Source organism: Cynocephalus volans, chromosome X (genome assembly GCF_027409185.1).
Source record: "Cynocephalus volans isolate mCynVol1 chromosome X, mCynVol1.pri, whole genome shotgun sequence".
In the NCBI taxonomy this organism is placed as follows: domain Eukaryota; kingdom Metazoa; phylum Chordata; class Mammalia; order Dermoptera; family Cynocephalidae; genus Cynocephalus; species Cynocephalus volans.
Genome location: NC_084478.1, coordinates 77084460 through 77100174, shown reverse-complemented (window position 1 = coordinate 77100174; position 15715 = coordinate 77084460). Strand labels below are relative to the sequence as shown.

At 40.6% G+C, this 15715-nt stretch overlaps 1 protein-coding gene across 1 annotated transcript in view; it reads left to right on the top strand.

Moving 5' to 3' along the window:
* OPHN1 (oligophrenin 1) overlaps positions 1–15715 on the top strand; it is a 440991-nt gene that overhangs the window by 411282 nt on the left and 13994 nt on the right. Inside the window, exons 20-21 of the mRNA XM_063083139.1 lie at positions 3307–3454; positions 9780–10103. Coding sequence (XP_062939209.1) covers positions 3307–3454; positions 9780–10103 — 472 coding nt within the window. The remainder of the gene's footprint in view (positions 1–3306; positions 3455–9779; positions 10104–15715) is intronic.

Sequence of the window (15715 nt, the reverse complement as noted above, 5' to 3'; positions counted from 1 at the left end):
CACACTATTCCCAACCAGAAATTCGTTAGGCTTTTTTCCAAACTGGTGGTCGCAGAGATGGTATCTGCCTCCCAGTAACAGGAAGTTTACCGGGCCGGAGTCCAGGGTGTGGTGGAGTGACAGTCGGCCCGCCCGTATTTCCTAGCCCTCCCAACACTGGTTGGGACGCCCCACACCCCCAGCCCCGCCAGAGAACCGTGGAGGGAGTGGGAGAGGAGGCTGGCCCGCAGGGTCCGGAAAGCCCCGCGCCAGGCCAAGCAAATGGGCTCAGTGATGGCCGATCAGGGCGGAGCTGCCCGCACCTGGGAAAATGGAGGCAGCACTGGGGCAGTGAGTGGCCTGGTGGTGCAGGCGGGAGCCGGGTGGGCAACCACCCCCCGAACAGAGCTGTGCCAGGGATCACTCACAGTGCTGTGCCAGGTCGGGCGCTCGCTCTGTCTCTGGTTTGTTGCCTTCCGTGTTCTCGGCGCTGCCGCCTCGGGCTGTTCAGTCCCGGCGCCGCTCGGGCGCTCCCAGGAATCTTCTTTAATGCCGGCCTGAAACCTCAAATCCTGAATAGGGCAGCTGGCCGCCTTCAGTGCGGCCCCAGCCTCCGGGATCCTGGCTGCATCCACAGCAGCCCTGGCGCCGTGTTCCCTGTTTCAAGACTCGCTTTTGCAGCTAAGAATCAGTTCTTTTCCTGCTCCACACTTCAAAGCTGTTGCCGGTAAATGAGGCAGCCTCTCCTGCCGGGGGCAAAGTGGCGTTGAGCCCCCACGACCGGCCAGCAGCAGCAGTCCTCCCTTAAGAGATGGCCAGAGGAAGGTCCACAAGTTTCCCGGCTGCCTGAGGCCCAGTGGCCACCTTTTCCACCTCAGCTACTCCGCGCCAGCCGCCGCAGCCGCCGCCATCTTGACACTTCTGAAATTTTTAATGTACACGTGCAGCCGTCTCCTCTGTGATGCCTTGCTTTGCAAACTCTTGCTTCCTTGCCTTCCCCGTACTCACAACTCAATCTCCTCAACTTAGGGAGACTGCTGGGCTCCACCTCGGTTCCTCTCCCTGTGCTATGGCCTGAAAATCTTTCTACAGGTTGTCAACTGGGACAGTTGTAGGGTTCGCCTCGTTTGTTTTTCCTGTCTCTCAGGAATCACTGTCCTTCATTACTGGATTTCCAGCGCCTTGCAAACCATTGTTGCATGCATTTTTGGCCTGAGGAACAAGTAGCCATTACGGTCTTTTCAGGGGACAATTTGGCCTTTTTTTAGTTAAAGTTTTAAATGTGTTTGTCTTCTGACCTAGCAATTCTAGGCAATCCTCTAGGTGCTAGAGAAAGAGCAGTGAACATGACAGACATGCTTCCATATAACTTAAATATAGTGGGGAGACAGACAACAAAGTAAATAAGTAAAATATATTCTGTGCTAGAAAGTGATAAGAAATGCTGAAAAGATAAAAATTAAACAGGGAAGAGAGATAGGAAGCGTTGGGTGGAGAGAGTAGTGTTAATGTTTTAGATACATTATCCTGGAAGGCCTTACTGAGAGGGGTATATTTGATTAGAATCCTGGAAGAATTGAGAGAGCAAGCTATAGAATATTATTACCAGTGGTGGTGGAACCAGGAATATGACCTACAATTGTGCGGCCTCAAAGCTCATATTCTTTCTCCCTTACAACCATGTAACATACTGGCTTCTGATTGTTCATGCATTGTTCCTTATCATTGTCCAGCTTTTACACAGGCTTGCCTTGTGTTCCCAGTCATGTAATTTCCATGATTGTGAAGCCTGTGTTGACCCTTGCCTGATAGGATGTTGGGCTATCCTCTTTCTCTCTCTCTTTTTTTTATTTCTTAATTTATTTTTTATTGTGCGTACATGTGGGGTACAACGTTGATTTTCAATAATTGTGTAGAATGTGTGGTGGTTAGATAAGTATAGTTAGCTTATTCATCATTACAATACACAATCATTCTTTGTGTTCATCGACCAATTCATTAGCCCCCCCTCCCTCCCCCACCCCTCCCCTTTTCTAAAAGTTCAGTGTATTACTGTGATTGTTGTTTCTTTCTTTCTTTCTTTCTTTCTTTCTTTCTTTCTTTCTTTCTTTCTTTCTTTCTTTCTTTCTCTCTCTCTCTCTCTCTCTCTCTCTCTCTCTCTCTCTCTCTCTCTCTCTCTCTCTCTCTCTCTCTCTCTCTCTCTTTGTTGTTCATTTGTTTATTTATGGATTCAGCTCCCAGTTATGAGTGAGAACACGTGGTATTTCTCCTTCTGTACCGGGGTTGTTTCACTTAGGATGATTTTCTCCAGGCTCATCCATTTTGTTGCAAATGGTAGAATTTCATTCTTTTTTATGGCTGAGTAGTATTGCATTGTGTATATATATCACAATTTCCTTATCTAGTCATCCATCAATGGACATTTAGGTTGGTTCCATCACCTAGCTATTGTAAATAGAGCTTCATTGACACCAATCATTGGGGTTGATTTTGTTACTTTCACTGGCTGGACAATGGTCTCCTTCCTCCTTTATTACATATATGTATCATCCTCAAGTGTATGCACTCTGGCCAAAAGATCAGTCTTCCCAGAGAAAGGAAGATCCTTAAGTATACATGAGATACTATGTAAAAATTCTAATCACAGCTCCTCCCGCACACCTTTAGCACTCTTCATAGCATCCAAATCACTTTGTTTTTATTTTTTAATTTTATTTTACTTTTATTTTTTTGAATAGATAATGCACCATGGTATGAAATTTTAAAAGAACAAAATTATCTTGGAGGGAAAAATAAGTTCCTCTCCCTCTTTTCCCTAGCCAATCATTATTACTGTCTTGAGGTAAGGTAACCAGGTTCATTGGTATCCTTTCAGAAATATTGAGTGTATGTGTGCATGTAGATGTGTTTAGTGCCCCTCCATACCCGACTCCCTCCTTGACAACCCTATTCACTTGATTCTTACCACATCCTATGAGGTAGATGGTGCTGTCTTCATGTGACAGGTGAGAAAGCTGAGAGTCAGAGAAAGGAGGTGACTTACGTAAAATTTTCCAGCCAGTAAGTAGAAAATCCAGGACAGATGTTGCAGCCTTTTTGTCTGCATTCTTTCCTCCACACTGAGAAGTGCCAGGTCCTGTGCCTTGAGCATGGTAGGAGACGTCTAAACATTTGCTGGAAGCTAGAGTGATTAAGAAAATCCTCACAATTTCTTTAGTCATAGCAGACTCTAGATGTAATACTGGCAGGCATCAGCTGGTGTGTAGCATTAGAGAGACAGAAACTTGACCTAATTGTTTCCCGGATATCTTTCTTCTCCCTCCACAGATCTATTTAGGTCCACCTGAGGAAAGTGCTGCACCCCCAGTGCCTCCGCCTCGGGTGACAGCAAGAAGGCACAAACCAATCACGATTTCGAAGCGCTTGCTGCGGGAAAGGACTGTTTTCTATACTCCTTCGATGGATGAAAGTGAAGGTCAGTACTGAGGTTCACCCTTAGCTTCTGAATGGTGATTAGACACAAAGAGGATATTGAAGGGCAGGAGTGGAGGCATGGCCATTTTTCTTCATGCAAACGTAGATCTTTCCTGGCTCCTGGGCTTAAAAGCAGCCAGGAGAATCAAGGTTTATAGTTTGTGACCAGAGAAGGAGTTAGTCCTTTGGTAGTGTGCAGGACAAGGACTCACTTGTAAAGGAAGCTATCGTGATTCCTTACAAGGCCAGTAGAGAATCCATGATGTTCACAGATCTCTGCCCCCACTACACTGAAATGGGTGAGCAAGGTACTTTCTGAATTTTCTGAGATTTTAAATTCAAATTTGGCTAACATGGATTGAACAGCTATTGTGTGCCAGGTATTCTGCTAGGTGCTAGGTGAAATTAAGATACATTCCCTGGCCTCAAGGAGCTTACGTGATAAAGGGACACATGGATATGTGAACAAATAAATGCCATTCAGTGGAATACATGCTAGTACAGAGACTGCACCCATTCTTAATGGGCCTCTGCCCCCACTACTCCAGTGAGACCACTTCTGTCAAGGTTACCAACAGTTTACACATGGCCAAGCCAAATAGCCACTCTACTGGTCTCATGATATTCAGCTTGTGAGCAGCATTTGACATAGTTAACTAACTCCTCCTTTTTGAAACACTTTATTACCTTGGCTTTCAGGACACTAAACTCTCCTTCTACCTCACTGGACATTCCATCTCAGTCCTCTGCTGGTTTTCCTCCTCTTCCCAACTTCTACATGTTGGAAGGTCCCAGAGCTTTTTTTGTCAGCCCTCTTCTCTATGTTCTTTTCTTGTGTAATCTCATTAAGTCTCATGGTTTTAAGTATCATTTAAATGCTGCGGATGATTTCCAAATTTATATCTCCAAAATTGATATCTCCCCTCTATTGCTGTCTCAAACTCCCTGTTCAACAGTTCTCTGTGGATGGCTCAAAGGTATCTCAAATTTAAAATGTACAAAACACAACTCTTGATCTCCTACTACTCCTTAATCTCCTAATCTGGTCTCTCCCATCTAAGTAATTGGCAGCACCAGTCACCCAATTGCTAAGGTCAAGAACTTTGAAATCATTATTTTTTTCCCTTTCCCTCACATCTAAGCCATCAGCAGTTTTTGTCAGCTCTACGTGCACACCATATGCTAAATCCTACCACTTCCCACTGCTGCCATCCTGGTTCAGCCACCATCATCTCTTACCTGGTATCCTTGCTTTCTTTCTTGCCTGCCTATAATCTGTTCTCTACAGCAGCCTGTAAAATGTACATCCTTTTAACAGTGTAAATGAGATCACATCATTTTATCACCAGCCCCTAGAACAACTTATGGTATGTATTGAATGTGGTCAGTAAATATTTATAGAGTGAATAAATGGATGTATAAGGAATAACAAAGAGAAAGGGATCTTCTTGTTTAAGGGATCACCTCTTTTATAGAGGAGGTGAGCTGGCATTCAGGAGAAAGTGGAAGGGAACATTGAATGCCTACTCCGTTGTTCCATAATCTAATTTTTATGAAATAAATTTGTTAATTTATTTTTTTACTTACGATCTCCCTAAATATAAACTCTATGCCAGCAGGAACTTTTTTTTTTCCACACTGTATCCCCAGCACCAACACAGTACCTGGCTCATAATAAGTCCTTAACAAATGAATGCAATAAATGAATGAACTGGGTATCAGTAGACCTAAGGTCTAATTTCATCTTGGCCACTAGCCTACTGAGTTACTTAAGCTAGTCACTTCCTCTTGCCCCTCTGTGTGATGAGGGCTTTGTGCCAGTAGATCTACAATAAGATCACCCAGTCTTGAAATTTATTTTTTATTTTTAATTTTCAATAAACTGAGATATAATTCACATGCCATAAAATTCACCTTTTTAAAGTTCACTGGTTTTAGTATATTTGTGCAACCATCTTATTTCAGAACACTTTCATCACCGTAAAAAGAAACCCCATATCTTCCAATTCTCCCCACCTCCCACCAACCCCTGATGATTACTAATTTACCTTCTGTCTCTATAGATTTGCCTAGTCTGGACATTTCATGTAAATGAAATCACACAATATGTGATCTTTTGTGTCTGGTTTCTTTCACTTAGCATAATGTTTTCAAGGTTCATCCATGTTGTACCATGTATCAGTACTTCATTCCTTTTTATTGCTGAATAATATTCTATTGTATGGATATATAACATTTTGTATGTCCATTTATTAGCTAATCAATGCTTGAGTTCTGTTTACTTTTTGGCTGTATGACTAATACTGCCAGGAACATTCATGCACAGGTTTTTGTGTGGATGTCTGTTTTCCATTATCTTGGGTATATTATACTTTGAACTGGAATTTCTGGGTCATATAGTCACTCTATATTTAAACTTTTGAAGAATAACCAGACTGTTTTCCAAAGCAGCTGTACCATTTTAATTTTCTACTGGCAATGGATAAGGGTTCTAATTTCTCTACATCCTTGACAATATTTGTTACAGTCCATCTTTTTTATTTTAGCCATCCTAAGGGGTATGAATTCATAATCTCATTTAATCTTCAGCATTCCTGTGTCAAGTAGGTATGTTGAGCTCCATTTTATAGTGAAGGCATTGGAGGCTCAAAGAGGGTGAGTAATTTGCCCAATTAACACAGCTACTAAATGACAGAACAGCGATTTGCACCCATCTATCTTATCCCAAATCTCATTTGTCTACTATAATACTGTACTTCCTATAACCTGTCTGAATACTGTTCTGAGAAGGAGCCAATCCTTCTACTTACCATTGTTCTTTAGCAGTAGCATCTCACTATCTGACCGCCAAACTTGTATATAGTATTCCAGTGAATTTTTCTACCATCATCATGGCCTCCCTCACACTACCATATCTAATCCCTGTCCATGCCACCTCTTTGACATCTCTTGAATCTGCCTCTCTTTGCTGATGCTGCTCCAGTGTAGATCCTTCTCATCAGCAGTCCCTTAGCTAGTCTGCCTACCTCCAGTCTCTTTGGTCCAATCTACTTTTCATAATGAACCCAAAGGGATATTGTAAAAGCACATACTTGATAATGCCACTTCTCTGTGCCTCCCCCCCCAAAGGTTGTTGTTTTTTTGTGGCCCCCAAACAATGTTCATATTCCTAAGCATGGCATTCAGGGCCATCATGATAAAGCCCCAACCTATCTTAATAACCTCATCTGTAGCTACCCATACCTTTCATCTCAAATTGGTTCCTATGCTCAAGACAAACTAAACATTTTATTTTATTTTATTTTATTTACATTTTCTTAGACAAGTCATGATCTTCCAAGTTATTCTTTGTCTGAAATGCCCAACTTTTTCTCCACCTATTGCAATCCTTCAAAATCCAGCTCAAAAGTTACCTCTTTTATAAGACCTTCTTCAACCCTTCTAGACAGAATTAGTATTGTCTTCCTCTTAGCACTTATTAGCATGATTCTACTTGTATTATAACAGTTGATCTAGTTCTCCTGCTGGACTAGTATATAATCTTTTAAAGCTTTTCCCTACCATTTACCCACACATAGAAGAGAGGCCACGTGCCTGTTTGTGTGGCCTCCCTGTCTGATCCTGATTCCTAGTTCTCCACAGTTTCTGGGGCTGGTTTGTGTGTTTTCCTATGGAAGTGGATGGCTGGTTAGGGAAAGGGGATGACACTGAACTCTTATTACCTGCCAGGAAAAACGAACTCTCTCTTCAGAAAGAGTATGGACTGTGGAAACAGACTTCAAGACTTGAAACCTGGCTCTGCCACTTATGAGTTTTGTGACATTGAGTCTCTCTGTGCCTTAGATTCCTTATCTGTAAAATGAGGCTAATAGGAGTTTACTACTTTATAGAGTTGTTTTAAGGATTACATGAGATAATCCAAATAAAGCACTTAGAACAGGTGCTGGCACAGAGTAAGTGCTCAAATAATGGTATCTGTTATCATTATCATTATACCATTGTCATTATTATCATCATTACCACTATTATCATTATTTTTATTCAGCACACCCCAGAACCTGGAAATGGTTTCCCTGGCAGAAGGGCCTAGTTCACAATTTTTCCTATCATTCCATCTCCTATTTCCCCAAGCCAGGAGAAGATCCTTTTCCATGTGGAAGGTGGTGGCCACTCTGAGACTGTGTATGTGGATCATCTTTATGAAGATTGGATCTCTTACACTGTATTGAGATGGTAATGATACTGTCGTTAGCCTTAGGGCACAGGCAACCCCTGTTGTCTAAAGAAGCACAGGGATGGAATTTCCTAGGCTCTCTCCACCAAAAGAAGAAAGTATTCAGATAGGAACATGCAACTGAAATGTTGGGCCTAAAGTATTTGGGAGGAAGATTTCATGTCACTGTATACTTCATTGTTTTGAGAGGGTAGATGTGCCTGAGGTTACTCCTGAGTGCTGGATGTTTAAAGATGGCCCCTGCCACAAGGCATGTCCTGGCAGCCACATGATCAGTTACATGGCACTTTTTTTTTTTTTTTTGGATCGGTAAGGGGATCGCAACCCTCGGCATGGTGTTGTCTGCACCACACGCAGCCAGTGAGCGCATTGGCCATCTCTATATAGGATCCACGCTGCACTCTCCCGAGTGAGCCATGGGGCCGGCCCTAGTTACATGGCACTTTTGTGCTTATGTCCCTCCCATTATTTGTGAGCCTAAGATAATTTTTGTTTGCTCTAGTCTGATTGTAATTGTACTAGGGTTAATAGAAGAAGGGCCATGAATCTACTCTGGAACAAGAGTAGGGGAACTCCCCTTGGCCTCGGTCCCTTTGGTAGGGGCAGCAGTAATTAGTGACATATTCCCAAGTAGAATAAAACTCTCTGGGGGAAAAGTTTTGCAGCAAGACTTCTCACATGGAAACTCTTGCCTCACTGCCCACTTGGAGCATAATAGTATAAATAATAACTATCAATTATTGAGAGTTTTATGTACCAGGCACTGAAATAATTATATCATCTCCTGTAATCTTCACCACAACCTTATGAGACAGGTACTCTTATTATTCCCATTATACTGAGGACAAAATATGAGGTACAGAGAGAATAGGGAACTTGTCCAAGGTCCCACAGTTGGTAAGAAACATAACTGTGGTTCATACCTAGCCACCTGGCTCCAGAGCCTGCATTTCCTTTAACATTTTATTATGGACAATTTTAAACATAAACAAAAGTTGAAAAAGTATAATGAACATCCCATGTTTCAACATTTATCAGCACATGCCCAATTTGGTTTCATCTATACCTCTACCATCTCCCTCAACCCAGACATCATGTCATTTCATCTGTGAATGTTTCAGTATGTATCTCTAAAAGATAAGGACTCTTTTTAAAGAGAAAAAAATAAAAAATATAAAAACAGTAATTGTTTAAGAGCAACCATTTAGTCAGTGTCCAAATTCTCCTATTATCTCATTAAAAAAAAAAAAAAAATCAGGATCCAAATAAGATCTGTGCAATGAAATTGGTTGAGACTCTCTCAGATCTTACTTTGCCAACTGGAACCTCTATTCTTAACTACTACACTCTGATCTAGGTTTCCTATTACAAAGGAAGGTGACGGTTTTCTTACAGCAGGAGTTCTCAATCTGGGGTTCACTGATGGTTTTAGGGTGCTCCATGAATCACTTAAAATTAGTTTTCAAAATTTTGACTGTATTTCGTGTATGTTAATTTCTCTAGGGAAAGCTTCCCTGGCTCTTACCAGGGTATCAAAAGCTTTATGTATGGCTCAGAGCCACTGAAAAGCATGTACCAATATCAAAGAAAATTTTAGACCACAAAAGTTGGGGGAAGAACATAAAGTGGATAGTTGGGGGTTTCTTTATAGGGTGGAAAAAGAAGTTAAATTCAGTTATGCTTATTAACCTGAAATTTAAGAGACCTTAACAAATTACTTTTGAAAGAAATAGTTAAGAACTAATGTTTTTATTTAAAAAGAATAGCATATGCAATTGATTGAGGACTCTTAAGTCCTTTTTGAATTGCATATTCTTTTGAATAAAACATCTTGATTTATTGTGGTTTACTGAATTGTGAAAATCATACTTGGATCTTGAATTATATTCCTTATTTGGATGGGACCTGTGACTTCATATGAACTGGGAATAATGGAGACTGATTTTGTAGGATACAGTTGATTTGTTCCACAATGATACCTCCTTTTAAAATGCATACAACTTTTCAAAATTTAGTATATATGAATGTATCAAAAATGAAAGGGTTTTAAATGTTATCATTAATTTTCTCTTTTTGCACCAACTTTTTCCAGATGAAATCCAACATCAAACACCAAATGGTACTATTACCAGCACCGTAGAACCGCCCAAGCCATCACAACATCCCAAACTACCCATTCAGAGAAGTGGAGAAGCTGATTCTGGGAGGAAGTCCCCAAGCAGGCCTGTTTCAGATGGCAAGTTGGAGCCCTGCCCTGAGGTGGATGTGGGAAAGTTTGTGTCTAGGCTACAGGATGGAGGGAGCAAGGCCACCCCAAAGGCCACCAATGGACCCGTTCCAGGCTCTGGGCCTACCAAAACCACCTCTTTCCACATAAAGAGACCAGCTCCACGGCCCCTGGCTCCCCACAAGGAGGGTAAGTGTTTTGGAATCCCATGGAAACTAGAATTGAACCCAAATATTTTTCACCTTGGTATCCTTCCGAGGTTGGAGATATATTTAAGGGGAAATATGTTTCAGTTTACTACCATTTCTATTGCAATGTTGCTCAAGACCATAAAAACCATTTAAAATAATGACTAAGAATGCAAGGTCCGCGAGGTCAGGGATTTTTTGCCTGTTTTGTTTACCTTTGTATCCCAGATGCCTAGAACAATGCCTGGCTGGCACATAGCAGGTACTTGTAATTAGTGGGATAAATGAATAATAATGATATTTATTAATTTTTTTTGTGTGCTGCTGTTGTCATTTGTTAAGTATCTGCTATGTGCTTGGCGCTGTACTAAGTACTGATATACTAATTCTTATCCTCATGACGTTACTGTGAAGAATGTATTATTCTTATTTTTTTATATTAGGAAACTGAGGCTCCTAAAGATAAGTGACTTGCCAAAGATTAACAGCTAGCAGTTGTCAGAGTTAGGGTCTAAATCTTACTATGTCTAGCAGGTGCCAAAGTCTGGGTTCTTTACATTAAGGTAAAACCATCACTTTATCTTCCTGTAAGAAACTTGGAATCTGTGAAACATTGTTTTCTTATTCTCACTTTCCAGTTTGGGAGAAGTAGGGACAGAGGGGTACAACTTCTGCAGAAGTCTGGACTTATGAAATTATTACAAATTCAAGATGTGGCTTACTTCTCCAAATTTAATTGGCTGCTACACATGGAGACTCATATTGAGAGGTTGGGGCCAATCCAGAGGGGAGATTCGAAGGATATAATTCTGTAAAGACAGTATGGTATAATTGAAACAATATGGACTTTGGTATCAGAAAGGCTTGGATCCAAATCCTGGCTTTTTTACTTTGTACCTAAATGACCTTCTAAAAGTATGCCTTTTGTGTTTATATCTTGTCCTGTTCTAAAAAAGATTTAAGGCATTTCACAATATAGCAAAATATGAAAACTTAAAAGTAGTAAGAATAATTTATTCAACAAGTATTTATTGAGTACTGACTCTGTACCTGGCCTCATTCTAAGTGTTGAGGACATAGGAATGAATAAGATACACAAGGTCCCTGTCCTCTTGAGGCTTAGATCAGAGCTTGGCAAACTATGGCCTGTGGGCCAGATCAAGCCCACTGCCTTTTTCTGTGGCCTGCAAGCTAAGAATGTTTTAAATGTTTGAAAAAATTAAAAAATATATATATTTCATAATACATGAAAATTATATGCAATTCAAATTTGTGTCCATAGACATGCCCCCTCATTGATATATTTTCTAGGGCTGCTTTCAGGCTACAACAACAAAATTGAGTAGTAGCAACAGAGACCTTATGGCCTGCGAAGCCTAAAATGTTAACTATTTGACCCTTTACAGAAAAAGTTTGCTGACCTTTGCCCTAGGTTCTAGAGTACAAGTAAGAAAAAGAAAGGCCTAGGGTTTTGGCGGGGTGGGGGTAGGTAGGCTAGTAGGGAAATAGCAGGAATGTAGTTAGTATACAGAATGTTTGCCATGAAGTCTTGCACACTTGCTGGAGTAGTGTCACAGAGTTGGCTCCAAACTTTCTAGAGCAAGCAAAAAAAGAGAAACCTCAGTGGTTATATAATTCCATGTTCTTAAGGTAAAAACAAGCAGTGTGCACAACTCTTCTGTTTTTAAGTCCAGGGATCAACTTCTCCCATGGTTTGTTGCATCTAACAACCTCAGTACTGGCTGATGGCATTATTTCAGAGCACAATTTAGTTAAAGCTATCCTGTGAAGGGTCCAGTACAGTTTCCACTGAGCGATTGACTCTATGAATTCTCTGGCATTGTCCACTAATACATCTGTGTGATCACAGTTAAGTTGTTTAACCACTTTGCACCTTGGTTTCCATTTCTGTCAAATGGGAGAAACAGCTCACCTCGCAGAATTATTACTAGGATTAGAAGGAATAACAAATAAAATATCTGTCACATAATTAGCACTCAAAATATGGTATTAATTCCCTCCCCCTGTCCCTCTCCTCCCTAAGACTTGCCTCTTCTGGGAAGTAGCCAAGAAAGACCAGACTTCTATGTAGACATCTGCTTCAGTTTATAAGTTATTGACCTTCATATCAATCTGGTGGAAAGTTGGGTAACTCAACTGCACTCATCACAGTAAAATTTATCTTGCCTTTTGCCAAGACTTGAGATTGGCCAGATCTATCACCTTAGCACACACAGTAACTTTGCCCTCCCTGTCAATTCTGCCTTCACTCTCTTCTACTGCAAAGTTAAATCCCAGTGGCATTTTCCTCTTCCCCTTCTTCCACAGTCCTGCCCTGCGCTGCTGGAGGCAGCTGCTCTGATCTAATGATCTCAGTTAATGTTAGTACTGATCTGACTTGTGTAGTATCAGCCAGAGTATCTAAATCTAGGCTGCAGCATTGCCTGGCTTTGCCTTCTGCCTTCAATCAGTTAGCAACATGCTGGAATAACACAGCTTTTTTTCAAAACCCCATGGCTTCAGTCTTGGCTGCTGAAAGCGGAACTAAGGTGGTTTTGGCCTTGGTGGAGAATTAGCCAGATTTCTGGTGTAGTTGCCTCTTTGAGACTTACCTACTCCACCTTCTCACCTCTTCCTTGCTCCCTCCCCATTTTGGCTTCCGCTGTGGTAAATTCCCTATTATCAAAACAATTATAAATTAAGCAAAGCTGCAAACATCTCTGACTCTAAGCTATATCTGATAGCTGTTAGCCCCTGGTGCTGGCCAGCAGCCTGAATGGCAGTATCAGAGGGAGAGAGCTATTACCTCAGCTGACCCACTCTGCCCCTTGCACTGACCCTACTTTTCAGCTCTGTCATTCAGGGGGGCATTCAGCCTGCCATCCTGAGGGGCAGTGCACAGACTTCATTGCTTTCGTGATTCAGCTGTGTCACAGTCCTGCCTTCCATCTTAACCTCTTGCATTGACCCAACATTTGAATAGACTTGATATTTTCCACATTTTTCTCAACAATTAAAAAATAGCAAAAGCATGGTGCATGTTCAATTGCTTTCTTCTGTGACAGTCAACTTAACAATAAAATTGATATTATTTGCTGATGGAATTTTGTCAAGGGCCCTTTTTCTGTTCTAGTCAAGGCGCTGGATAATTTCTCTTCTTCTGTTACATCTAATCACTGTGATAGGCCTGTGAGGTAGATTATACTCTCCCCATCTCAAGATGGAGAAACTGAGGCTCGGAGACATGAAACAACTTGCCCAAAGTTACCCAGGTTTTAAGGTGCAGAGACAGGGCTTGAACATAAGCTTGTTGGGTCCAAGATCAGGACTCTACTTTATACCACATTCTTATTTCATTTCTTCTCTTTTTTTATTTTATTTTATCAATACACAATATAGTTGATTTTCATGTCCCTTTACCAATTCCTTTTTCCCCCTCCCTCTACCCCCTCCCCCCATCTACATCATATCTGTTCACTTCTCTTAACAAGTTCAAGAAATTGTTGTGATTCTTGTATCTTCTTCCCCGCCCTCCCCCCCACTATTTGTTTGTAAATTTATCTATTTGTTTATTTTTTGCTTCCACAAATAAGTGAGAACATGTGGTATTTCTCTTTCTGTGCCTGACTTATTTCACATAATAAAATTTTTTCTAAATCTATCCATGTTGCTGCAAATGGTAGTATTTCATTCTTTTTTATAGCAGAGTAGTATTCCATTGTGTAGATATAACACATTTTCTGTATCCACTCATCTGATGATGGACATTTGGGCTGTTTTCAACCTTTGGCTATTGTAAATAGTGTTGCAATAAACATGGGAGTACAGGTATCCTTTCGACATGATGATTTCCATTCCTCTGGGTATATTCCCAGCAGTGGAATAGCTGGGTCATATGGTAGAACTATCTGTCATTGTTTGAGGAACCTCCATACCATTTTCCATAAAGGCTGCACCATTTTGCAGTCCCACCAACAGTGTATGAAGGTTCCTTTTTCTCTGCAACCTCGTCAGCATTTGTCATTCTCAGTCTTTTGGATATTAGCCATCCTAACTGGAGTGATATGGTATCTCAAAGTGGTTTTGATTTGCATTTCCCGAATGCTGAGTGATGCTGAGCATTTTTTCATGTGTCTGTTGGCCATTCGTATATCTTCCTTTGAGAAATGCCTATTCAGCTCCTTTGCCCATTTTTTAATTGTGTTGTTTTTTTGTTGTAAAGTTGCTTGAGTTCCTTGTGTATTCTGGATATTAATCCTTTGTCAGATGTATATTTTGCAAATATTTTCTCCCACTCTGTTGGTTGTCTTTTAACTCTGTTAATTGTTTCTTTTGCTGTGCAGAAGCTTTTTGTTTGATATAATCCCATTTGTTTACTTTTCCTTTGGTTGCCTGTGCTTTTGGGGTTGTATTCATGAAATCTGTACCCAATCCCACTTCCTGGAGTGTTTCCCCTATGTTTTCTTTAAGGAGTTTTATTATTTTGGGGTGTATATTTAATTCTTTAATCCATTTTGAGTTGATTTTGGTATATGGTGAGGTACAGGTCTAGTTTCATTCTCCTGCATATGAGTATCCAGTTTTCCCAGCACCATTTGCTGAAAAGGCAGTCTCTTCCTCAGTGTGTAGACTTGGTGCCTTTGTCAAAGATCAGATGGCTGTAGGTGTAGGGCTTGATTTCTGGATCCTCTATTCTAGTCCCTTGATCCATGTGTCTGTTTTTATGCCAGTACCATGCTGTTTTGGTTATTATAGCTTTGTAGTATGGTTTAAGGTCAGGTAGTGTTATGCCTCCAGCTTTATTTTTTTTTTTTGCTCAGGATTGCTTTGGCTGTTCATGGTCTTCTGTTATTCCATATGTATGTTAGGATAGTATTTTCCATTTCAGAGAAAAATGTCATTGGAATTTTGATGATGAATATAGATGCAAAAATCCTCAATAACATAGTAGCTAACAGAATATAGCAACACATACACAAAATTATACAACATGATGAAGTGGGATTCATCCCAGGGATGCAAGGTTGTTTCAACATATGCAAATAATTAAATGTGATACACCACGTCAATAAACTCAAAGACAAAGACCATATGATCATTCATTTGTGATAAAGACTCTCTACAAGTTAGGTATAGGTGGAAAGTATCTCAACATAATTAAAGCCATATAATGATAAGCCCACTGCCATATCATCCTGAATGTCTAGCTTTTTCCTTAAGAACAGGAACTAGACAAGGATGTCCATTCTCACCACTCCTATTCAACATAGTATTGGATGTACTAGCCAGAGCAATCATAGAAGAGAAGGAAATAAAGGGCATCCAGATTGGAAAAGATGAAGTCAAATTGTCCCTTTTTGCAGATGATATGATCCTAGCCTAAAGCCTCTACAAAAAATTCTTAGAGATGATAAATGATTTCAGCAAAGTTACAGGATACAAAGTCAGTACACAAAAATCAGTAGCATTTCTATACGCCAACAGTGAACATGCAGAAAAAGAAATCAAGAAAGCTAGCCCATTTACAATAGCCACCAAAAAAATAAAATACTTAGGAATAAAGTTAACCAAGGATGTGAAAAATCTCTACGATGAGAACTACCAACCACTGCT